At 35.2% G+C, this 24255-nt stretch overlaps 4 protein-coding genes across 4 annotated transcripts; 1 reads left to right on the top strand and 3 right to left on the bottom strand.

Moving 5' to 3' along the window:
* Positions 1-220: 220 nt before the first annotated feature.
* On the bottom strand, positions 221-10367 carry LOC124848170 (K(+) efflux antiporter 5-like). The gene is made up of 20 exons (XM_088112556.1): positions 10034-10367; positions 8425-8468; positions 8130-8197; positions 7923-8007; positions 7759-7820; positions 7092-7167; positions 6859-6933; positions 6225-6296; positions 5937-6020; positions 5777-5845; positions 5591-5668; positions 5384-5472; positions 4745-4841; positions 4613-4666; positions 4236-4331; positions 3479-3667; positions 3320-3397; positions 1543-1587; positions 1373-1468; positions 221-655 (listed from the first exon to the last, which is right to left on the bottom strand). Exons 1-20 carry the CDS (start codon positions 10266-10268, stop codon positions 617-619), a joined length of 1731 nt encoding a protein of 576 aa, XP_087968682.1. The 5' UTR covers positions 10269-10367; the 3' UTR covers positions 221-616.
* Positions 10368-11589: 1222 nt separating this feature from the next.
* NEET (2 iron, 2 sulfur cluster binding protein) lies at positions 11590-13234 on the top strand. The gene is made up of 2 exons (XM_047325819.2): positions 11590-11900; positions 12904-13234. Exons 1-2 carry the CDS (start codon positions 11659-11661, stop codon positions 13001-13003), a joined length of 342 nt encoding a protein of 113 aa, XP_047181775.2. The 5' UTR covers positions 11590-11658; the 3' UTR covers positions 13004-13234.
* Positions 13235-13623: 389 nt separating this feature from the next.
* Positions 13624-15997, bottom strand: LOC148199728 (uncharacterized). Its single transcript, XM_088111734.1, has 2 exons — positions 15803-15997; positions 13624-14776 (listed from the first exon to the last, which is right to left on the bottom strand). The coding sequence occupies exons 1-2, from the start codon at positions 15924-15926 to the stop codon at positions 13824-13826; spliced, it is 1077 nt and encodes a 358-aa protein (XP_087967860.1). The 5' UTR covers positions 15927-15997; the 3' UTR covers positions 13624-13823.
* A 3357-nt stretch (positions 15998-19354) lies between these two features.
* On the bottom strand, positions 19355-23230 carry LOC148199727 (Peptidase family M48 family protein). The gene is made up of 3 exons (XM_088111508.1): positions 21977-23230; positions 21667-21815; positions 19355-19858 (listed from the first exon to the last, which is right to left on the bottom strand). Exons 1-3 carry the CDS (start codon positions 22919-22921, stop codon positions 19609-19611), a joined length of 1344 nt encoding a protein of 447 aa, XP_087967634.1. The 5' UTR covers positions 22922-23230; the 3' UTR covers positions 19355-19608.
* Positions 23231-24255: the final 1025 nt, after the last annotated feature.

Raw genomic sequence — 24255 nt, 5'->3', positions numbered from 1 at the left:
ATATAATTATTTATTAACATTTACTTTATTTATATTAAAAATAACTTGATTTTCTAAATTTCTCTTAATTACATAGGAGATGCTACCCGGATTTGAACAAGACATCAAATAACTTCGAATTAATTAAAATTTATTTAATTTTTCGTCCATCAAACATAAGCATTTTTCATATTTACGTTCAGAAAGTAATTGAAGATCATAAATTCATAGTTCTGGTATATTTATTGATCGAGATCTTCATTAAATGCTCCTTACGTGTTACAGAAGAGTGTTGGTGGAATCAATCTTTAAAAAGTTACAGCGTGAATTCTTTTCTAATTTTATAGCAACTAAAGGAAACCAGCGTATGATGTGATAGGATTAGCGTAAGCAATCAGAATGGCCTACAATTCCCTATATACATTGCTCAATGAATACAAAAAATCATATGCCTATATACACAAGATCTTCCATTAACTATCAATGGAAGAACTGAATATGCTGACTGTTTCATGTGAAGATCACCATGGACTTGCAACAGAAACAGAGTAAGGAAATCCTGTTTTCTCTAGCCACCAAAAAGTAGATAATTGCCTCCAATATACTAATTGACTCTATGCCATGGAAACTCGAAGACTCATAACATTCTGCTTGCTTCATTCACAGATACTTTCCCCTGTTATTATAAGAATAAAGGACAGGTCATGTTGTTTGTTATACCATCTATGATCTTTAGGACGTGCAGAGAATCCTTGGTTTTCCATTATTGATGTAAAGATGGAGCCAAGGATACTGAATTTAATAGAAAATAGAGATAATGTATATCATGATGAAATATGGCATTCAAGAAAATAGTGTAGCCTTATTCTTGAAGTGGAATAACACCGAACTAAAAAAGCTAAGAGAAAAAAAAATCTAGCAGGAATATGCCAGTAGTTACGATAAAGAGTGTTTGTCTTGAAAGTAATAGCATAATATGTGACCTTCAGAAGAAAAAAAATTATGTCACGAAAGCACACAATAGGAAGCAAATGGTAGGAAATATCTAGTAAAGCATTCATCCCCAATCAACTTACAGTAACTATGAATCATATGTAGAAGGATTTTAACCCTTCAAGTTAGTGATATGATCTGTGATTGACAAATATCATATTGAACTAGTAATGTTGACCCCCAAAAAAGCTTTATTTGATTTAGAATCATAAACCCACTAAAAAAAATTGCAGTCAATGATGAATGGTAAAGTGATGATTCGATGCAAATTCAAAATGTAGTATCACTTTTATAACCAGCGCAAATAAGGTTTCTGAAGCACCCTATTTGTTTATGAGAGAAAACAGTTATCTGATCATATATACGAGGCCATCAAAAAGGGAGAAATAAAGAGAGACACCTCAATTTGTGTTGTACTTTCAGAGGGGAACCAGTGCATGAGAACACCGAGATTCATGACAGCAGGTATCAATTTAAACAAAAGTGGAGTTGTAACCTGTATTTAATCAACGATAAGTTTAAATAATTCAAAGGAAGGAACGTATGACACAGCTAGGTGAATGAAATTACCAGACTGAGAGCCGTTGTCCCTAGAAGAAGAAGATACATTTTCCCCTAAAATATTATAATCAGTGGTCAGCAAGAGATAAGGATAGAACAGAGGGAAATTACATAAATCAATGGAAACAATCAAGTAAAGGTATCATGGAGGTGTAACTAATTTTTTCAATTAAACTGTAAATTTTTTGGGTTGATCGTAGAACAGTGGAAAACCCGAGGTATTTTTTCAGTGTAACTTGGGATGAACCTTGGGGAGAGATTTCACTAATACTTTTGGCCCACAAAAAGAATATTTGTGTTAGGCAATTTACGTAATGCACTGGAACTATAGCGAACTTTCCTATAGAGAAATGCTAAAATCATACTCTTAATACCTTGTTATTGGGTGATGTGATATCCAAACAAGTTCCAGAAAATGAGAGTTCTGTTAATTATTTAGTAGGCAGCACTCCATTTTCAATATACATTTTAAGTGTGTTGAAAAGATAATGTCAAGAGTGTGTTACTAGCACTTACATATCACACAATATATAGTTTACTCCTCTCTTTCCCACGTGAAATCCATTATTTTTAAAACCAGCAGATTTTATTTCTATTTGCAGCCATTGAGAGAAGTACACCAATGACAAACCCTCTTTATTAGGGACGACAATGAGGCATGGCAGGTGTAGGATTGACAGTCCCATTTCCATCTTCACAGTAAAAAATTATACCATAGTCAACAGGTATGAGATTTTTGACCCATCTCCATCTCTATTGATGGAGCACGGGTATACCCATCCCTGCACTTGTCCTCGACCCTAAACTATTTTGAATATTAATTAAATAATTCTTTTACAAAAAGTAAAAACATAAAATAAAAATATCAAATGTGTGCCTTAAAAATAAGTTACGAAATTGACTAAAAAAGAGTTCATATAAGGTTTTCTTTTTTAAACAACCTAATAAATTAAAAGTGTTTTAGTAATTTAAAACATGGACTAGTATGGAAACGGGTATGCGGACGGGTATATATGTACATAATCCATCCCCTCCCCATACCTAATTTAAAAAATTGAGTATTACCCATACCCATAGCCAATCAATAAGGGGATTCTCTATCAAAATTGGTACAAGTTCAGATAATACCCGAAGAGACAGGTTCATTTGCCATCCCTACTCTTTATGTTGATGTTCCTTGCATTATCTATCTACTTAGCAAACAGAAAACCATCATTTACGTTTCCCCCATTTTTCTGTAGTTGCATTTTAGGTTTGACATTTAGATTACACCAAACCTTTGCTTGTCTGCTTACTTATTCCATGAACTAACTCACTAATTGGAAACTATCCTTTGCAAATTGGCAAGGTACATAAAAAAGTCCAGGATACATTCTTTAATGATACGCCACTAGATGAAAAATGTCTCCATTGAACAATAACAAGAAATCATGGGTTAACTCCACACCTTGACTTGACCCAACGTTTTCCCATTTATTTGGATCCCTCTTCTATGGTTCCGACGTAGGATGTTCATTTCCAAAGTCGGAGGCTTCTTCACTCAAATTCTAAAACATTTTAACTATTGTCAAAAATCAGAATGCCGTATCCATGCCCATTCATCTTTATTTGTTTCATAATTAACATTGTAGATCAGATGTAACATACTATGTCTCCATACGTGCAAGGTCAATAGCTAACATCTGTTCAGTTCAAAATTTCTCACAGAAGGGGTGGGAAAATCATCTGACATTATTGTCAAACAATACCACTAAAGAGGGGGGAGAGAGAGAGAGAGAGCAAAAACCTCAACAAGGTGAAGATTTGAAGCACGACTCAGGAGGACAAAAGCAAATTCACCTATTTGGGCAAGCGAGATACCAACCTAAACAGCCATTCAACGTGACATAAGAAACTGTCTATAGTTAATCAATATATCATCCAACAAGCTGACTTATTGACTTACAATAAATGCCGTCTTAAGGCTATAACCAAAGGCCTTGGTGACTATAGCAACAACAGCAGTTTTAACGACTACAACCAGAATAACAGATGCCAGCAGGATATCCACATGGTTCCAAAGGAATTGCACGTGTATAAGCATTCCAATACTCGAGAGAAAGAGAGCTGCAAATAGGTTACGAATTGGTTCCACCTACAAAAGAGAACTTCTAATTTAATCAATAACTGAGAATAGTTCATAATTCAAAAGCAGTAAATTATCCCCAAATACATCATTTGTATGTATTTTCATAGGAAACAGAAAAGTGAGAAAAAGAAGTACAACTAGGAGGTTAAACGAATCTTTCAAAGTCTATATACAAAGGGTGGGGAAAACAAAGTACAAAAGCAATAAGGCTGCCTGATGTGTCCCATATTAAAGATATCAGCTCCCTTAAAAATAACATGAGCTGAGTACAAAAAAACACAAAAGTGAAACTGAGCACCTAGAAGTGTGGGAGAAAAGAAACATCCCAAAACATTTTGGAAGAGGCATGCCCAGTGTTCCAAAATTGGGATAATAGAAAAAACCAATCCTTGTAACACATGGTATTTGCAAGACAAAAGATGATACAATAATAGACTATGTGAAGTGCAGCCCAAGTGATCCAAAGATAAACGTATCTAAGACTAAAGAATATGAATAATTATTAGAAAGTACTTCATGTATGCAAAGCAAAATAAGTCTGACACAAGTCAGAAGTTATCAGCATGAGTAGTACCTGGTCCAAAGTATGTTGACCGAAGTCTGTTGTGGAAATCATAACACCAGCCATAAATGAACCCAGCTCAAGACTAAGGCCTAGCTTATCACTGCACTGGAAAGATATTATAAAAATTTAGCAAAATGTACATCATCATTGCTAATGTTTAACTAATAGGCTGCATAATGGGTCTAAATCCCTTTTTTAAGAAGGAAGCCTGGACCCCCATCCAGGAATCCGTACATGCATAAAAAATATTCTTCATTCCAAAAATAACATGCATGGCATTGCAGTCTAGCATACATCTGTTTCAAAAAGAGTGCACAACTTATGGATAAAAGAAGCAACAAAATGATAAGGAATCAGTAACAGCAATCAGCATTTGTTTTTCTTACCCATGCAGATAACAAGCAGAAAGCAACAGCAGCAAGCTGATAAAGTTCATTAGTCTGGAGAGCAGAAAAATAATTCATGAGTTGCTAATAGTGCTAGCAAGGCAATAGCAAATAAAAATGTTATAGCCTAACCTGAGATGATAGCCGCATCATAAGTTTAAGAAACCGAGGAACAAATGACCATGACAATATGGATGTAGCAGTGATGTACAAAGACAACACTAGCAGCCTGAAATTCAAAGTGGTTAGATAATTAGATCCTATCCCGATGACGGTATGCTGAATTTAAGGTCAATTGCACCTCCCCAGAAAGAAAACCTATATTTCAATAAAACTGAATTTTTGTGGTCACTCTCTTTACAAAAATAAAAAATCATGATGCATCATACCAGCACTCTGTTTCCAGAAGTCTACCCACAGAAAGTTACAGTTCAACCACAAACTATGGTCTCCCGTTGTTATGTTTATCTAGTTTAGAAGACAAATTCCAATATATCTTGGTAATATTCATGTAATTAAGCTCAAAAAATGACTACAAGCCATATTCCTAAATTGTAAGATCTTGGAGCTTGCTTACATTAATTTGGATAACAACTTCAGGAAGGTAATTGCATGCAGTATATATTAAAGTAGAAAGGTGTAGATTTAGCAACACTACGCAGTCCAATTGGCTTGCACTGACTGAAGTTGTTAGTGATCACTAAGCAAAAAGGGAGTTTATGAAAAAGAACAGTGAAATCAGAGTGAGAAAGTGTAGATGGAAAGACTTACAGTCTCCCCATTGACATTATTCCTTGCAAAAGGCCACTGTTACCACCCAAAACTGGGAGCAAAGCAAATAGTAAACCCACTGCACAATCCTGATATATAACAAGTGGTAGAGGAAAGATTGATATGCAATATAAGTCTAACTTAAGAGCATATTACTTTATGAAAAGCTAACGAGCTTAACATTTAAAACACCAACTAGAAAGATACCTGAAAAATAAGAGTCCCAATTGTAATTTGAACATGAAGAGCATTACTACTATTTCGCTCCACCAAAAACTTCACCACCTGGAAATAGGTAAAAAAAAAAATAGCGAACCATGCTTAGAATCAACTAGAAACCACTGATAACAAAATATTTACAGTATGTTTCTGGGAAATGGTGTAAAAACATACTACTGCTGTTGATGACATGGACAGAAAGGAACCCACAAAAACACCCTCAGACAATGAGGCTCCAAATAACTGCAAACCAAATGCACAATAATATTTATTGAAAAAAACTTGTAAATCCTTAATTCCATTGAAGAAAAAATCAGACAAGTCAGCACCATACCATGGAAAGAATGCCACACATGAACATAAAAATGACAATTTGAAGTAGTCCTCCAAGAACAGCAACAGCCCCCACAGCTTTTAACTTCATGCATAAAAAGTTTAAAATAAGAAAATGGAAACAGAAAAGCTTTAGTAATACACAAGCCCAAATAAAAAACCTTAGAAGGGATAATAATACATTTCTTTACAAACTTAAAATATGGTTTGAGATTTAGTAAGAATAGAGTTATAGCAAGAAATTAGATAAAAGTGAGAAAGAAGTTTTTGCAAGACAAGAATAACAAACCTTTGCCAAGGAAAATTCCAGCCCCAAAGCAAAGAGAAGAAACACTACACCAAATTGTGCAACAGTCTCAACCTGCATAAAAGTGACAAGAAAAATAAGGATATCAGGTGCAAAATGACTGAGTAAAAGCATAAAAACAATTAACAGCTTAAGTTGATGTTTCAAGTTAATGTAGTGGAAACTTATGATGATCATGATATGTGCACATATGAAGAAACCTAGATCTGAAGGTCAAGATTGTACACTGCAAAAGTGATTTTTAACCACCACTACAATAAGTGAGGCACAAGTTTTATAAAGATTGATCAGATTGGAAACTCAACATTTGCCCAAGAACCCTTAGAATTTAGATTTAAGCCTAAATTAACTTCACAAAATTGGCTTGTTAGGTGAGAGTTGTCCCCCCACTTATATACTCTACTTTGAATTTATCTTTAGTCAATGAGACAAGTGTTTTTTAATACACTTCCTCCCATCCAACACCATCTTGAAATTTGGATTTAAATGAACTCAATCTCATAAAACCTGCATGTAAATGAAGAGTTGCCACCCCTACTTTGACACTATTTCTAATATATGTCGAACTTGAGTTTTTCCCAGTAAGAATGGTATTGAGTCACTTAGAACAACACACCTGCACCATTTCACTAATAAATTTCAAACCGCCAGGTCCAATAAGTGAGCCTGCAAGAAGATAGCCCACGATAACCTACATGTTTTAAGAAAAATACATGAAATCCAACATTGTAGAAAGATTTCCAGTCAAATAAATTACTTAATATCCCCAAAATATAATTTAAATATGAAAATCATCTACTGCATAAAGGACATTAAATGTCACAACGAGAAATAGTAACAATCACATACCGGTTGTCCCAAACAAGAAAAGACAATCCCAGCAATAGCTGCTGAAACTATTACAACCACCAAATCTGATATTAGCCTGCATAAGCGTGCAGTTGTTCAAAGGTTGACAAAGTCTCATAATAGAACAAACTGACGAAACCACAAATTTCAAGAACTACAAAACACAAAGGATCACAATCTAATATTATAAAAACTTCATAACTATAATCTTGTTGAAAAAAAATTGGATACTCATTGGAAAGTAAGTTATCCTTCACTCTAAAAGCCATTGATACCTGGCAACTGTATTTTGAGCACACAAAAATAACTTGAAAGTATTTGGTGAAAAAGCCTTGCGCAAGAAAAAAAAAACCTAAACCCAATTACTTTTTCACATGAAGAAAGAGAAAAGAACAAAAAGGGGTATTGCAGGAAGACTCATCTGACATTTTCACAATTATACCTTCCAATGAACACAGCTTCGCTCTTAACACTAATACATCACTAAAATAACACATTCCATAATCCAGAAGTGCTGAATTATGAACATAAATCAGCCCAGATACAGAACATTTAGTCTAGACTTAAAGCAATTTCTTAACACAATCCTATTCTTAGATTAGTCAATCAAGCTGATAAAGAATTCCCTGAGCAGTAATTGCAAGGATAAAAGTCATAACATATACACCTCAAATCCACTTGAAGCACAGGATATTTGGATTTCTTGTTAGACATGACGAAGACATTGTCCTGTCATGCAATAGCATAAACAAGTAAGGAGGTTGAAACAAAAATAAAGGTAGTTTAACATCATATTGAAGAACACCAGAGGAGTAAGGCCTTTTAGCACACCTTTTTATCGATCAAAGTTGTCACATCATCGGAATCTTCATTTTCCAGTGAGAACACATCCTGAAACTGAAATGCTCTCGTAGCACTACAGTAAATGATCATTTAAAAAAGATAATGTGTCATTGTGTATGCAATCGGGATTACATGATTACATCTAATAATTCATTATAAGATGCAACTGAGAAACTACATTGGACAAGACCATACTTTCCCTCATGTGTATCATTTCTCTTTGATTTCTCATGAGTAATTTTAGCTACAGTCTCCAATACAGCCTGCAAAAAGAAGACCAGATGCTCAAAACTCATCTTTACATTAAAAAGAAGAGTGGGATAACAGATATATAGACTCATGTCATGTAACTTCTCAAGCAATGTTTGAAACTGAATTTGATGTACATTTAGTCCTACTCATTTTATACACACACAATGAAACATCAACTTGTTATCAGCTGAATAATCCAATTCAACACAACTATTGAGACCTAGAGTATAGGACCTACCTGCTGATCTGCTACACTGCTATTGAAGCTGCTTTTGTCAGATTCTGTTAAAGATGAAAAAAACAGTGAGAATAGCAGACAACCTACTAAAAAAACTCAATGAGCTTCAGATCTATAAATTGATTTGTGACAGCTGAATCTAGTATTTCATTTCACAAGCAAAATCTGAAAAATAAATTACAATACAGCATCATTTACACTATATTTAATCAATAACAAATCATCCATGCTGACATCCATAATAAAACCACAAAAAAGACAGATAAATTGTAGCAGTATAGCAATTGTTATGCAGTGTTAAAGCTTATAAGAATAAATGCAGATCTTATCAATTCCATACCAGTACTAATGCACCCACTAAAAACATTTTAATGTACATGAAGCATCCATTTTTTATTTTTTTCAAACAAGGTTTTAGCTTTAGACTAAGCATGAGGTACTGAGGGGGAAAATGAGATTTTTTATGCATCTCTCAACATGAACCCCAAACACATCTCTTGACAAGAACAGTTCAACCCCCACACCATGATTTACTGCTAATTTCACAAACATAGAACAATACTGTTTTCCTTCAAACCTTGTCATCGATTCAGAATATATAGATGCTATAAGTACTCATTGTGCAACAGCGAGAATTATAACACCCCATCACTCCACCATCATTGGGCAACAAAGAACAAGAGGGAAAGCAAACCAGTTGATATGCAGTTTCACTTTACCCCACCTACTTATAATCTCACGATGAAAAGAATACAAACACCCAGCCCAGAAATGCCAGAACGGTGAAGATCGAGAAGGAGGTGAATTGTCTGAGTAAATCCCCCCCAACACCAATCTCCACTGCACATGCTCACTCACCTCTTCCATAAGAAGCTCCAAGCCTAGAACCCCGTCAACCATAAATCTACCTAGAAGGTTATAATGCTCCATATTTACTTCTAGCAACCCGTTCACTACTTTACAACTACCCAGCTAGCGAACCAGACTATCCAGCCGATCGAGCAAAATACCCAAGTACACTTGCCAATCCCAAATTGCATTCCAACCAACCCTAGACAACCAGACAAGATAACACGCCTCAGTTTAACGCTTACCACCAGACTACCTCAAAATCCCCTGGGGGACCCAAGTCCACCAGAATAAAGAAAACCTAGAACCTTCTCACTTGTGGTTAAAGCACGAAAAGCATCACCTTCCCCTGACAAATGAGAATGGCACCATCCACACCACCCTCTGAAATATCCTGCGCACTGTAGATGTGATCCTCCCTCCATTACACTAGGTCAAGCATTACAGGACTAGCCGGGATTCTTTTTAGAACAAAAGTCTATTTATGCAATTTCGCTTAATAAAAGAATCATCTCGTGTATTCATCCCACAACTTTGGCCTCCTGGGCCAAGGTTCTCTTTCTTCCAAGCTATAATAAGACTACACATACACTACAGTTCGTATTTGTCTTTAAGACTCTCCAGCAAGTAGCATGTTCTGTTCTCTAACACAAACACCGAGTTACTTCCTCCCCAACAAAACAAACAAATTAAAAAAAGAAACGGAACTTTAAACTACACCGCAAAATTACATTTTGTTTAGAAAATGGGAAAACAAAACCTTCTGGTTGGTCATTCTCAGAAAACTCCTTCTCGAGAACGCGATCGAACATCTTGGCCAAGGTGTTGTTGGATTCGGGTGACGTCAAATTGGCTATGTTTCCGTAGAACCTCTCGCGCGTTTCCTTGTCCGATCTGGCCGCGCTGCAAACCCTAGCGCAGATCGCGAGGCACATAACGCAGCACCAGAGCCCAAAAGCCCGCCGCTCCTTCGGGCCGAGAGTCGCCGTCGTCATTGTCGTTCCGGTGGCGAAACTTCGGGTCGGGTCGGGCCAAAAAAAGGGTTTCGCGCAGAAGTGGGCACAAGGAGAAGGAAATGATGAAAGGAAGCGAATGAATGCAGAGTGGGAAAACGGTTTTCTCTGTTTTCAGAAGAAGCTTGGTACACTTCTCGTTAGTTCCATTTGCATTATCGTGGTTGGTATTGTTGTTATTGTGAATGCGTCAATGCAACTTCGCTCGTTTTTTCCTTTATTGGGGTTTTGCGTAATTTCATTAATCTTTTACGCGAATAAATATCTAAATTTTTTATATTTGTTATTTTAGTAAAAAATAAATATTTTCACACCATTAAGATAATTATAAGTGTTTTACAGTGTTTACATATTTTATCATGTATAATATGAAAAAAAGTTTAATTTTCCAGGTGGGTTTCTATAATTTATTATTTTGAGCTAAACACCTTAAAAATATTGTTTTTATTTTTTATTTTTTTGGTAGCTTTCTATTTTCTTTCCCCTCACTTTTTCATTTCCAAGTTTAGTTAGTTGGAAGGAAGAAACCTTTACGTTTTGTGTTTTAAAAGATTTGGTGGTAGTTGAGTCACTTTTATTTGGTGGTGCAACTAATGTGGTGCCCTGTTGCTTTTGGAAGAAAATTGTACTATTATTATTATTATTAATTATTACATCTCTAGATTATGAATTATTACATAATAGCATAATATTCAACGTGAACTAAATATTAAACTTCAAAATCAAGGATTTGCCGATAATATTGACAATGTTCCACTTCAAATTGGCCTAAAAGTCATAGCAAAACAGTAGTAACCCAATACAAGATGAAAGAATTTAACCACTATTTTTACTTTATCAATGTATGTTTATTGTTAAGTTCTTAAGTTCTGATGATTTTCATACAAAGATTTTGAAACCTCACAAGAAAATAAGTTTCAAATGTCACATGGCATGTTCAGCACTTGCAGTGTTATTTTTGTTGAGAGCTACGTATTGCGGTGCATTGATGACAATTTATGACTGACGATTAGGACATTTTAATTCTTGTCTTCTTCGTTAACTACCTATTTTACTGTTTTGGTAATTTAACAATGTCACTTTTGCTTTTTGTTTCTCTATGTGGTCGAGTGGTCACATGTTCATTCATGATTTTTCTTCACAAGAAAAGAAGTGTGACAAGAATATGTGTATTTGTGTCCATTCAAAGTGCTACGTGTTCTAGAACACAGGAGTGTGGCGTCCACAAGTTCAGGAACACGTGTCACCAGATTCGATCCTCTTTCTCTTATCTCATCCACTAGGTTACATCGCAAGATAGTTGTGAAGCCAAGGAAAGGAAAATAAACTGATAAACACAGAAAGAGAGAAAGAGAAAGAGAGACCCTTTTGAATGGAGTCTGTTCTAAGCCAGGTTGGTGTAAGTTTGTTCAATGGGATTACCCCAAAAGGGGTTGTTAGTACCCATTTCAAGGGTTGTTCTTTTGGTGTTGGTGGTGGTGGGAAACCAAGGCGTGTAGTGTTGGTGAAAGCTGAGGCTGTGGGTATAAACCCTGATATCAGGAAGAGTGAAGAGAAGGTGGTGGATTCTGTTGTGGTCACTGAACTCTCTAAGCCCGTCACTGCTTATTGCAGGTAAGCTTCACTTTATGAAGCTCTTGCTTTCTGGTTAGTTCTAACATTGTATCATACTTTTCTGCGCCATTTTTGGTTAAGCAGAAAGGATCGAGAAAGCAATAGAAAAGGGTGCATATATCATTATTATTATTCAGATTATGAAAATAGAGTGTGATGCATGTTGAATGGAATTATTTTCTAATTTCTACGATTTGTTGTTTAAAACTGTGCTCTATCAGGCAAAATGTAAAATGGTGATGATTTCTGATACGTTTCTGGGTATGAAACCTATCTAAAACAATCACTCACACACTCACAATCAAGAATCAAACTGTAAAAATCAAGAATCAAACTGTAAAAAGAATGAGTTTCTATATTTCTATTCAACAAAGTACACATACAACACTATACGGGAGCCTAATCCCCTCCACGAGACAAATGTTCCTGTCTATACTCAAATGAATACAAAAATCCATAATGCCCCCTGTATATAACACACACCCTAATTATAAATTCTCTCTTCCCCTTCCCACTAACTAATTGTCAAACAACTCTTCCCTCCTAACTGTCCTCTCATTTCCTCTTCCTTCTATCCTATTACCTTATATCTTATCAATTTCGCTTTAATTCTTTTCACAAAAACTCACAATGTAGCATATAGATACCAGAAGAAATATTGATCATACCTTGATATGAAATATACGTTCCTTGCTGAAGCATGAAAGAAAAACAGAATCATTCACTGAATATTCATATGGCTTCTTTTAAGCAACAACTGTGGCTTCAGAACTATGAATGACACAAAACAGGATACGATTCTCCAACTGCTGAATAGACCTTTTCTTACATATCAAATTATAAAATATCATTCTTACATTAGAAAGAACGTAGTCCAGTTCAAACTCATGTGTACAGAAACAAGCTCTATATTGGTGCTTTGTTACTAATACTAAAAGTTGTGTTAATTTTACATGGTGTTTACATCCCAAAAATCTTCATCTTACTGAGTGCTTTGGTGCAGATGTTGGAGATCAGGGACTTTTCCTCTATGTGATGGAAGCCATGTTAAGCATAACAAAGCCACTGGTGATAATGTTGGACCTCTTCTTTTGAAGAAGTAAAATTATGATGATCGAACGTGGCTTATGTTGTGAAGATTCCTTTTAAAGTCTATTTTGATTTGTATCTTTGCAATAATTTTGTTGAAGTCGGCTGCGAGTGTCAGTTTCGTTTTTATCTTCAGCTGCGAGTGACAGTATACAATCATGTGAAAGCAATTTCTTAAAAGATTGTATTTATCCAAAATATATAGTCCTTGAGCTAGAAGGAAAGCCTTTATTTATAGTGCATTATACCTATAATATTTTTATCAATGACCTTATTAGAGAATCTAACAATGAAACTAATTAATTCATTTCAACTAATTGAGAATGAGTAATTTATAGTTAACATGTAAAATATCAGTCGATTCATTTATCAACAGCAACAACTTTAAAGGTTTAATTAAGGGGGTGTGTGTCACTCTGCAAATCTTGCCTTCTACAAGACTTCAGATCCAAGAACAATCATCATACCCATTTAATAGCTCTTCAAACTGTCAAATCAATGGTGCGAAATACAAATCTACAACCATGCTACAGAGCAATGATCCCTTGTATAGAATAAAGCATTTTTTAAACGCCAGAACATTAATAATCGCTGACTTTCATATTCATTCAATTTATAAAAGGCTGGTCGACAGTGACAGAAATCAACAATCAGTATTAAATACTGTTACAGAAAGTTCTGATTATTTAATCTTCAAAATTGTACAGGAGGAAGGAGACGGATAGTCTACAAGTAATGTGGTCAAGATAAGTATCATCATGTGCCCAAAACAGCACCTAAAGTGTCTCTATCCAAGTAAAATAATGTTTCTCCACCCACCTCAATACCAAACACCTAAATACGTCGTTTCTTTGGTAATCTGCAGCCATTATGGGGTTTTCTAGTGGTATCTTCAATGAATACAATTGGATTTCTACCGCCTCGAGAATCAGAAGTAAAGCCCTCCTTCCAGCTCAGTATCGCTTGCCTTTTTCTTCTAAAATGGGTAAATCCATTCACTTTCATGACCACAGATTTCAATCCCAAAGCCCTAGACCTCCGGCCCACAACTTCCGCAGTTGCCTCGGCGGCATACCTAGAAAGCTTTTGCCCTGATTTCAGGTCTTTCAATGAACCAGCAGAGCCACTAAGTTTTACATTTCCTTTAGAATCTGTTACAGTCACAAAGGTATTATTACGTAACATCTTTATATGAACATGATCAGCATCCTGCTCATACTGATACTGAAAGGAACCACCTCTCCTAAAATCATCTGCATCTAAAATTCCTCTTACAAAGTCCATTGGCCTAGAATTCCAGCCAGTCCCAACATCATTCTTGCTTTCGAGGTTTATGTTCTCTTTATCTTGCATAAAATCGGGAGGGGCGTCTGCATTTGCTTTCACATTCTGGCCCAGATTATTCCACATTATGCTATTCACGTTCTCTCTATTTTGCATAAAATTTGGATAAGCGTTGGCATCTGCATTCACATTCTGGTTCCCATTATTCCAGTTTCTGGGTTTTAGGTTTTCTAAATTCTGCATGTCTGGACGAGCATTCCCCCCTGCATTCACATTCTGGCCCAGATTATTCCACATTATGCTATTCACGTTCTCTCTATTTTGCATAAAATTTGGATAAGCGCGATCTGCATTCACATTCTGGTTCCCATTATTCCAGTTTCTGGGTTTTCGGTTTTCTAAATTCTGCATGTCTGGACGAGCATTCCCCTCTGCATTCACATTCTGGCTACTTTGAAGCCTCCTCCAATCAAAATTTGAACTTGAAAATCCCCTAACATGTCCTGCAGTTACAAGAGAACCAGACGCTAAATGTCAAGAAAATTCAAATAAACAAGTAATCAGTCACTACCGCACCACCCATATTTCAAACCAAATAAAAGGAAATAAGTACTAAAAAAACTGAAGATAAATCCCCTTAAATGTAGGCATCCAAAAATAATCATAATGAGAAAAACATATATGGTCTCAAGTTATTCAACATGAAGAACGCAAGATCATCATCATCTCTAATAGCTTGAAGACCTCGTCAAAATCTTTAAAAAGAAGGGCACAGTCATTTTTCCACAACAATGGAAGCTTAAATTTTCACTCCTCCATATAAGAATAATAGAAATGAGTCTATCTCTCTTGGCATTACAAAAAATTAACTCCTCCAGACATAAGAAAAATGAGATTCTACAAACAGCTATGGAAAAAGACCGGTCCAAGTTCCGCACCAGGTTTTAAATTACAGTGACTCTTGAATTTTCGTTCGGATCATTGATTTTTCCAAAAGTTACAGACAAATATGGCCGCAAATATGGTTGCAAAGACTTAAAAACAATATGGTTGCCAAAATCACGGGGTCAAAAACCGTTTTCCAAAACCTTTGTTAGGCATACAATACGAAACCACGAGCAAAGCACTCGTGTACAAATCCAACATCGTATCTCATGCTATTATCACACACAAAAAACACAATGTGAACCTAAAACTGACGAACTTCTAAGCATGATTAAAAACTCCACCAAAGTGAACTCCATAACAAAGTAACAGCTTCATTCACCAATTTCGCACAAACCAAACAACGCAAGTCAGGACAAAAATTGAACATTCCCTTTTCCATAATATTATTTTCCGTTCGAAAACAGTCAACACGGTCTCTAATCTCTACCCATCCACACATCCAAAATACGCTGTCAAATTACGAATGTAAAAATCCCTACAATTTTCCATTTCCTCAGTCGAGAACCAAAACGAAATATGAGTAGATCCGTTTCTCCATTTCAACAACGATGAAAGTGAAAGCAGAGAGATTCGAAGAGTACCGTCGTTTTGAGTTAAGCGGCGAGGTCGCATAGCGGCATCGAATGGAAACGCAGGTTTTGATGCAAGGAGAGATACGAGGGAAGATCCACGGCCATGGCGAATGCAAGAGAAAAATCGATACATTGGTTTTTTTGTTGTAATGTTAGGGTTTGGGTTTGAAGAACTCAGATTCTGATTTTCTGTTTCGTTTCTTCCCAAGTAGAAAAAAAGAACTGAGTACTTAATTTTTTTTTTCAGTTAAAAGACACTGGGCTTGTTTAAATGGGCCTGCCGTATTGTATTGGTAGACTCTCTGAGTAGGCAGTTGCTCCCTCCACCACCACCAAATCCTTCCTACACCTTTCTAAACCTTCCCAATTTTTTTTTAAATTCAAAAGTACCCTTTTTTTACTTTAACTATATTTATTTACTTTTTTTACCCAAGATCAAACACCATGCCCTGCAAAACAAGTAACAAAAAATTAATGTTATGATGAGATCCTCACATTCAGAGCATGCATTGTCATGATTGTTGACTGCTGACTTGTGAACACAATAAAAGCAAAAGGCTGCCAAGACACGAAAACCACATCAGTGAAACAATTCACATAAATTCATAAATAAAGATACCCAAGAAATTAAAATTGAAATCAACCTAAGACGAATTGCTAAGAGTCCAGAGATGTGAAGACTCGTAGTAGGGGAATTCGCGAAAAAGATTGTAGATTCTGCAGGGCTTTACATCTTCTGGAAGGCCAGCGATGAAGAGGGTGCAAACCTCTTTTGTGGAGGGTTGAGGAGCGCCGTAAGAACCGAACACCGCTTGTTGTTGATGCTGAGCCACGTATGGCGGATGCCCATGGTGCACCGGCGGGACAACCGCGCTAGGTGGTAGTGATATCACCGCCAACAATGGAGGAGGTTGCGGAGGCGGCAACTGATAGTACTGGTGGTAACTGAGAATGCCCGCCAGTTGGGGCTATGAGTTCACACGTGACAAGCCTGGAATTTTGGTTTATATTTTTCTCAATTGATTCATTCGGTTTGGGGGCTTAAACGGATGTCAACATACGTTTGTCCTTCAATCGGATGTCAACATCCGTTTGTCCTTCAATCCGAAGTCAACATCCGTTTGTCCTTCAACGCATATTCATATCCGTTTAAATATTACTCAAGGGTAGAAAAGGAACGGAGAGGTGCAGGGAGCACTGTGTAGTGGTGGAGGGAGTAACTCTCGTGTGAGTAATGTTTCGAGAGTTGCTCACTCCACAATCATCGCTTTCTGCACCTCCTCATACTTAATTTGTTCTTCTATAAAACGAATGTCAACATCTCTTTCACCTTCAACGGATGTTGACATTCATGAACGGATGTTGACATCCGTTTACATATTTTATATTTTAATTTATTATTTTTATTTTAAAAAAAGAAAAACTTCAACGGATGAGCCATATCCGTTTAATAAAATTTTAAAAAGTATTTTATTTATTATTTAAATAATAATATATAAATTAAATTAATAATAATTGTTTTATTAAATAAAATAAAATTAATTTATAAATAATTAAATAATAATTTTAAAAAAATTAAATAATATTTATATATTAATTTAAAATTAAAAAATTAAAAAACTAAAAACTAAAAAAAAAAACTAATTCAACGGTCGTCACATCGGTTTAGTAGATTTATAACAAATTTTTTAATCATTATTTAAGTAATAATACATAAATTAAAATTAATAATAATTATTTTATTAAATAAAATAAAATAAATTTATAAATAATTAAGTAATAATTTTAAAATAATTAAATAATATTTATATATTAATTTAAAATAAAAAAATAAAAAAAAATAAAAAACTAAAAACTAAAAAAAATGCAACGGATGTAACACATCCGTTTTAATATATTTATAACAAATTTTTTTGTTTATTATTTAAATAATAATACATAAATTAAAATTAATAATAATTATTTTATTAAATAAAATAAAATTAATTTATAAATAATTAAGTAATCATTTTAAAATAATTAAATAATATTTATATATTAATTCAAAATAAAAAAATAAAAAAACTAAAAACTAAAAGAAAAATGCAACGAATGTGGATGTCGCCACATCCGTTTTAATATATTTATAAAAAATATTTTAATTATTATTTAAATAATAATACACAAATTAAATTAATAATAATTATTTTATTTAATAAAATAAATTAATTTATAAATAATTAATTAATAATTTTTAAAAAATTAAATAATATTTATATATTAATTTAAAATACAATAAATTAAAAAACTAAAAATTATAAAAAAAAAGAAACTCAACGGATGTGGCACATCTGTTGAAGAATTTTTAAAATATAAAGGATAATTTTGAAATTTTAAAAAAATGTGGGGTGCAGGGAGTAACCCTCTAATGTTTCGAACAAAAAGAAACATCGAAAAATCTGAGTTAAATGTTCTCATGTTGTTTCTTGTGTACGTGGACTGAGACTTTCACTCTTGGACTGAGACTTTCAGTGTCAGTTTCACTCTTGAACTTTTCTACTGTAATTTAAATTATTCCTTTCAGTTACCAAGGAATAATTCGACTGTTAAAAATGACATTTTCTACAAAAGAAAACGAGTCAATTTGACCTGTTTAAATCCAGTTCAACTTTCATTCGCTAAAAACAGGTTAGGCCAAGTTGACCTATCACTAAAAGAAAAGGTTAAATTTTATAACTTAAAATACCGAACTGAGCAGGCTCATGCTAGGTTGGAAGGGTTGTTGGGCAGATTGTCGAGCAGGTTACAGGATTGTATTTTGAATTATTTATCATTTATTTAAATCCAGTATCTCTACTTGCTTTGAGTTTCTCAAAATACAAAAAAAAAAATTCACACATTTAGATTTTTTTAGTGATACTGAGTGTTATGGTGAACGAATTCCTTACATTTAGATTTTTTTAATGATGTCAAACTATCGAATGGACATGTCAGATTATCAAACTAGACGAATTGTGTCAGGATGCTAGATTGAATATGTCATCTCAATCCCTTTCTTTTTCAGCTAAACTGTCAAGTTTACTCATGAGACTATGTCCTTTTTACCACCCTTAATTTTCTAACCATTGTTTCAATGCAAAGGTTCTTTTTAGACATTGTTTATTTTATGTTTCAATACAATGTTCTTTCTCTTATTCATAGTTGTCGGAAACTTTAGATGTTTAGTCAATTTAGGGAAGAAGCTGTGTTCAAAAATGACTTCACATGTTCGTATGAACATGTCAAATTGAAGAAAAAAAGTGTTGAAGTAGTGGAAGTAATTAGTGAAATAACATACTATATTTTAATTAGATAACCAATTTGAGGTAAAGTGAAATCATACATATGATAAAAGCAGATGTTATAAGTATAAGAATAGATTTAATCTTGTCAGGCATATCATATCACATATTCGAAGATATGAAATTTCTTCTATTTACTGTATTAACTCATTTTCTTCATTCATTAAATACGATTTCAACTCATTGTTTTTTCTCTTTTATTCTTTTGAATTAAAAAGTCAAATAAGTAGATTGTTTCGAATTGAATTTAAAGTTATCAAACTCAATAATCACTCCTTATAACGCTTTTAATAAATTCGTGCACATCATAGAAAAAGTTCTTTTGCATTTTTCATTTGTAAAAGAATGCAAGAAGGTATTCTCACACAATCAAATAGAGAAATTGATTGCAACTCTGTATAGTTTAAGCTAAGCTGAATCTCCCATTAAAGTTTATATTGAACATAAAAACCTTTCATTGAAGTTTGAATCACGTAAAAGGGTGGTTGTGCAGTTCTAAAGAAAACCTTGAACTCCACGTCCTGCTATTGTGTCTCTATATATAGAAAACGCTTCTTCCATTATCTTGGCTTGGGCCAACAATTCTGCTCTTTTTCTTCCGGAAGGATGAGTAGAGAGATAATCTCTAAGGGCAGACTCACCAGTAATCTTTCCCAGCTTCTCATAAACTTTAGGTGCCATCCGGGGATCATAGCCAGCTGATGCAATTAACAGCAGCCCAATGTAATCGGCTTCTATTTCCATCCTGTGAATAAATTGAGGTTTTTAGAAAATTTGTAACCCAAAGAACCAACACTAAAACGATATTACTATTGTTGATGGGTCCATAATTAGCATTGCATCACAGAAGCTTGTTGTAATTATAATAAACTTCAATTTCAATGAAAATCTACCAAGACGAACAAAAACTGGCAGTTTGAACACAACCAGACGTGTACAATTTCAATGGAAAGCCAACCTTAAAAAGCAGAAAGGAAACACAAATAGTGTTAGGGATTCAGGTAAGAAATCTAACTCACTCACACTCTTACGCTCACAGAAACAAACACCACACAGTATGAGATGAATAATGGGTGTGTATTCACAAGAAAGAAACAAAAATACAGAATAGTCCAGGAGCTTAACCTCCTTCACCAGGTGCTATGACTGGTCAACAAATCAACAAATGTCAAACTGTCTACTTGTAACTACAAAAGAGGTCCTTTTTATAGACCTTTTTCCGCCCCCTTAACTGCCCAATAGTTAAGTACTCATCTTTATTTCTCTACAATATTTCTCCTTTCATAAACCCTCCCGGTCCTAACAAATAGTATGAACAAATCTAAAGCACAAATAGTATGAAAAAATCTAAAGCACAAATAGTATGAACAAATCTAAAGCACAAATAGCAGTAGAAAAAGATAATTAAAAATAAGATAAGAGGATAAGTGATAGGACTCCTAATAAGGATCATAAGGTGGGAAGTGCACATGGGCCTATTACTCAACAAGGAACAATTATAGAAGGAACAATGAGGCCCAAAATATCGAATGTTTATGTCACAAGAAAGAAAATGGGGTTAGGGAAAGAAAGAGAAGTTAGTTAGGAGGGGGAATGACGTGTCAAGAATCTAGGAAGGGGGAATTCTGTTATAGGAGAGAGAAGGGAGAGTGAGAAGGAGGTACGGAAGTAGGAGTTTGTGAGTTGGTTAGGAGGAGAGTAATCCTCTGGAGGAGTCTAGTGCTATGGGTTTTCCTTTACTAAAGCCATTTATGCAGTAATGCATGTAGATGCTAACTGCTATGCAGTGAACATACCATATATAGGTTTGCTTTCTAATGCCTTCATATAACAAAGCATAGTGAATGTTCTGCCTTTTTTTTTTTTCTCAACTAGTGTCCAGAGTCCAAGCTAGATGGAATCATCCCAATTGGATAGATTTGACAGATACTTCCAAGAATCATTTGGAGGTTGTCCAAGAAATCAATCATACATCTCTATATTTCTACTGTGATTAAGAAGCTAAAAGGATAAATATTGACTATACGTGTACAACTGCAACAAATATCAGCTCTGTCATTCAGTATGTATCCATCAACTGGATTCATCCTATCATGGTACAAAAACCATACATCTGAACACAAGATATATTCAAGTCACGGTAAATTAGATAGTAATCATGCAATTTGCATATAGATTCCACTTCATAATTGGACATGAATTGGTTTCTGTTTTTAACTTCTTCTGTAATTTAAAAAAATCTCTAACTACTCAAAGAAAATGAATGTATGTCAAGTTCACATAATGTTTCACATGTAAGAAAAATATAAGTACTTAAGGTTCAACAGCCAAATTGAAGGAACATTGTGATAAGCTACTTGTTCTGCTTGATATAGCAAAGCAATTTATTTAGAAATCCAACAAAGCAACAACACTGCTTTATAAACTCAACGTATTTCAACAAGTCATGGCAAGTACTATCTTTCAATGAATTCCCACTAAATGAATCTAATATTATAACAGATCATACAGGAAACCAATTGGTTAGGAAGAGAGATGGTAAACAAAGCATACCGCCTGGAGAAAGGTAGGTGCAAGAAAAGGGATGACATTGTGTTCACTATATCAGGTGTCACAAATTGATAAAGTATCAACTGTAGAATAGCAAACCACAGGTTCTTTGTAATACCCTCTGCACTGTGTCTTGCAACAGCATGCCCAACCTAATTAACAATAAAACCCATATAAACTCACATGTTTGCATATCATTTGTGCAAAAGAACACGTTAGCAAGCTGTACGGTGTGAGCTTTAGGTCTGCCAAGGTAGGCATATTAAGCTGCAAAAGCGAGGACTTAAATTTAATCCAAGCACAAGTATAATACCTCATGTCCAATAATTGTTGCTATCTCTGCATCACTTTTAAAATGCTCAAGCAAACCAGTGAACACAACTATCTTCCCACCAGGTAAGCAGAAAGCATTAACTACAGGCTCATTTACCACCAAAATTTCCCAATTTATTCCATCCAAATGTGATGTAGCAGCCTCTGAACCTTTCTCCTGACCCTTTTTCCGGCTTTGCTGAATCCATTTGTCATCAAGAATCTCATCGTCCTTGTGCCAATTCCCTTCAATTTTGTCACCACTCCCAGCAGCCAATGCATCCAATGTCTCCCTTCCATGTCCTTCACTCAGCGTAGAATGCTCTGATGCATACCCCAAATCACTCCACACCTGCTCCTTCCTCAATCCTCTCTGCAATGCATCAATTATATCCTTTGCAATCATTGTCACCCTCACACTATCAGGATGTATAGGAGGCAATATTTTGCCCTTAAAACCAGCCTTCATCTGTTCAAACTGGCTCTCCCCAAGCTTCCTCTCCATGGCTTTCGACAACAGAATCAAATGGGTTCGCTTGGTGTAAGGAACTGTTTCCATGTTCCCAAAATAAACAGTGACTAAAACTCCAGAACCAACCATGACAACAATGAAAACATGCCTAGGATTTTGAAACCAACGCCTTGGGCCTCTTGGCCTGAAATGCTGCACATTGTTAGGATCCACGTAGTAAAATCTCTTAGCCCCAAACAGAAACGAATTGCGAAGGTTCTTGTTAACTCCATCAACGCCTCGAGCGCCTAGTCTCTTAGAAATTGAACAAAACGAGGAGAACCCATTAAAACTAGCACCTTTTGAACCTGAACCCAAATACCCAGATTGGCAAATTCTCGAACTACGCTGAAAAGCTGGAGTTTGAGGCGTAACCCTTGAAGCCAAGTTGCGAAAAAGATCATGAACGAGCTTTCCCCCTCTGTACCACCCCATGATCCTCAAAACGCCAAATCCAAATTACAAAAACAGAAACACAAATAAAACGGGAAATTTGAAGTTTTAGAGCTAATCAAACTTCTGGGTCCGCGGTTAGTCAAATCGTGGAGATGAATGAATAAGTATGGTAAAAGGTGGAAGGTTGACGAAGACGCGAGAACATCACAACATTAAGAGACAAAGAATCTAGAAAGAGAATCACAGAAATACACGTGAGAACAGATAATGAAAACCAAATTGAAGTGAAGAGTGGTTTTCGGTATCATGAAATGAAAGCGGTGTTTGCTATGCCCTGCGCTAGGCACAAAGAATGTGTATGGAAATATTTTTCAATGATACTTTATGTCAGTTTATAATTGGTTCGTTACATTTTTGAATGGTTTAATTCCTATTTTGGTCCCACTTTTTGTAGGATCTGTTCAAATTGGTCCTACTTTTTTTCAAAAGTTCACTAAGATCCCACTTTTCGCAAAAACGGTGCAAGTTAGTCCTTTTTGGTTACGGCGTTAAAAAACTAACGGCACAGGTGCCCAGCTGGAAGAAAACTGATGAGGTGTACATTTTTTTGTTGACGTGGCACTGTGAATTGGTGATTCATCCTGAGAGCAGAGGATTCATGGCTGTTTTACCCAAATTGAAAAGCAAAGTTAGGGTTCTGAAATCTAAAAGCAGGAGGTTTCAGCAAAGTTAGGGTTCTGAAATTTAAAAGCAGAGGTTTAGGGTTAGGGATGAATTCATCACAGAGTTGTTCTTCCTGTTCGAAGGCAACCTCCAAAGGATTTTCGCAATCCTCACACGGTGTTGTTTCCAGGGGAATGGCCACCTCTTATGGGAAAAAACTACTTGTCCTGATGTACTGCCACCACCTAAGAGGAACATGCCTGGGAGACCCAAGAAAAAAAGAAGAATGGAGCCATGGGAGCTAACAAAAGATGGGACCAAGATGAGTGTTGGTGGGCAGCGAAAGAGATGTAGTATCTGCCGTGAACTGGGGCACAACAAAAAAATGTGCCCTTTAAATCCAGCCATCATCCAACCAACACAATCAACACAGGCACAAAGTTCACAACCCATTGCACCTTCACAGCCATCAAGTCCCCAATCTCCTCAACCACCACAACCAAGTCAAGATTCCATCCGAGATTTAAGTGAGCCAATACAAAGGCAGAAGTTAAACATTAGAAGAAAAGATCCATAGATTTAGTTGAAAATTTGGATGTATTAATATGTACTCTTCTTAACTACTTTAATTGTGGATGTATTAAGCACTTTCATTGTCTGTGTTGAATTCTTATCAAACACTTTCATTCTGTATGTTGAATTCTTATTAA

Source organism: Vigna umbellata, chromosome 4 (genome assembly GCF_029865625.1).
Source record: "Vigna umbellata cultivar VRB3 chromosome 4, Vumbellata_1.0, whole genome shotgun sequence".
Lineage (NCBI taxonomy): Eukaryota > Viridiplantae > Streptophyta > Magnoliopsida > Fabales > Fabaceae > Vigna > Vigna umbellata.
Note: the sequence above shows the minus strand (reverse complement) of the source record. Positions and strands in the feature narration are given on the sequence as shown.

Coding starts and splice junctions, on each gene's coding strand:
- LOC148199728 (XM_088111734.1), bottom strand. CDS start 15,926: ATGTATCGATTTTTCTCTTGCATTCGCCATGGCCGTGGATCTTCCCTC. Junction 14,777..15,802: donor CCGCTTAACTCAAAACGACG/GTACTCTTCGAA, acceptor TTGTAACTGCAG/GACATGTTAGGGGATTTTCA.
- LOC148199727 (XM_088111508.1), bottom strand. CDS start 22,921: ATGGGGTGGTACAGAGGGGGAAAGCTCGTTCATGATCTTTTTCGCAAC. Junction 21,816..21,976: donor CAACAATTATTGGACATGAG/GTATTATACTTG, acceptor ATTGTTAATTAG/GTTGGGCATGCTGTTGCAAG. Junction 19,859..21,666: donor CACCTACCTTTCTCCAGGCG/GTATGCTTTGTT, acceptor ATTTATTCACAG/GATGGAAATAGAAGCCGATT.
- NEET (XM_047325819.2), top strand. CDS start 11,659: ATGGAGTCTGTTCTAAGCCAGGTTGGTGTAAGTTTGTTCAATGGGATT. Junction 11,901..12,903: donor CCCGTCACTGCTTATTGCAG/GTAAGCTTCACT, acceptor GCTTTGGTGCAG/ATGTTGGAGATCAGGGACTT.
- LOC124848170 (XM_088112556.1), bottom strand. CDS start 10,268: ATGACGACGGCGACTCTCGGCCCGAAGGAGCGGCGGGCTTTTGGGCTC. Junction 6,934..7,091: donor TTTCTTGTTTGGGACAACCG/GTATGTGATTGT, acceptor TAAAACATGTAG/GTTATCGTGGGCTATCTTCT. Junction 1,588..3,319: donor CAAATCTTCACCTTGTTGAG/GTTTTTGCTCTC, acceptor ATAATATTTTAG/GGGAAAATGTATCTTCTTCT.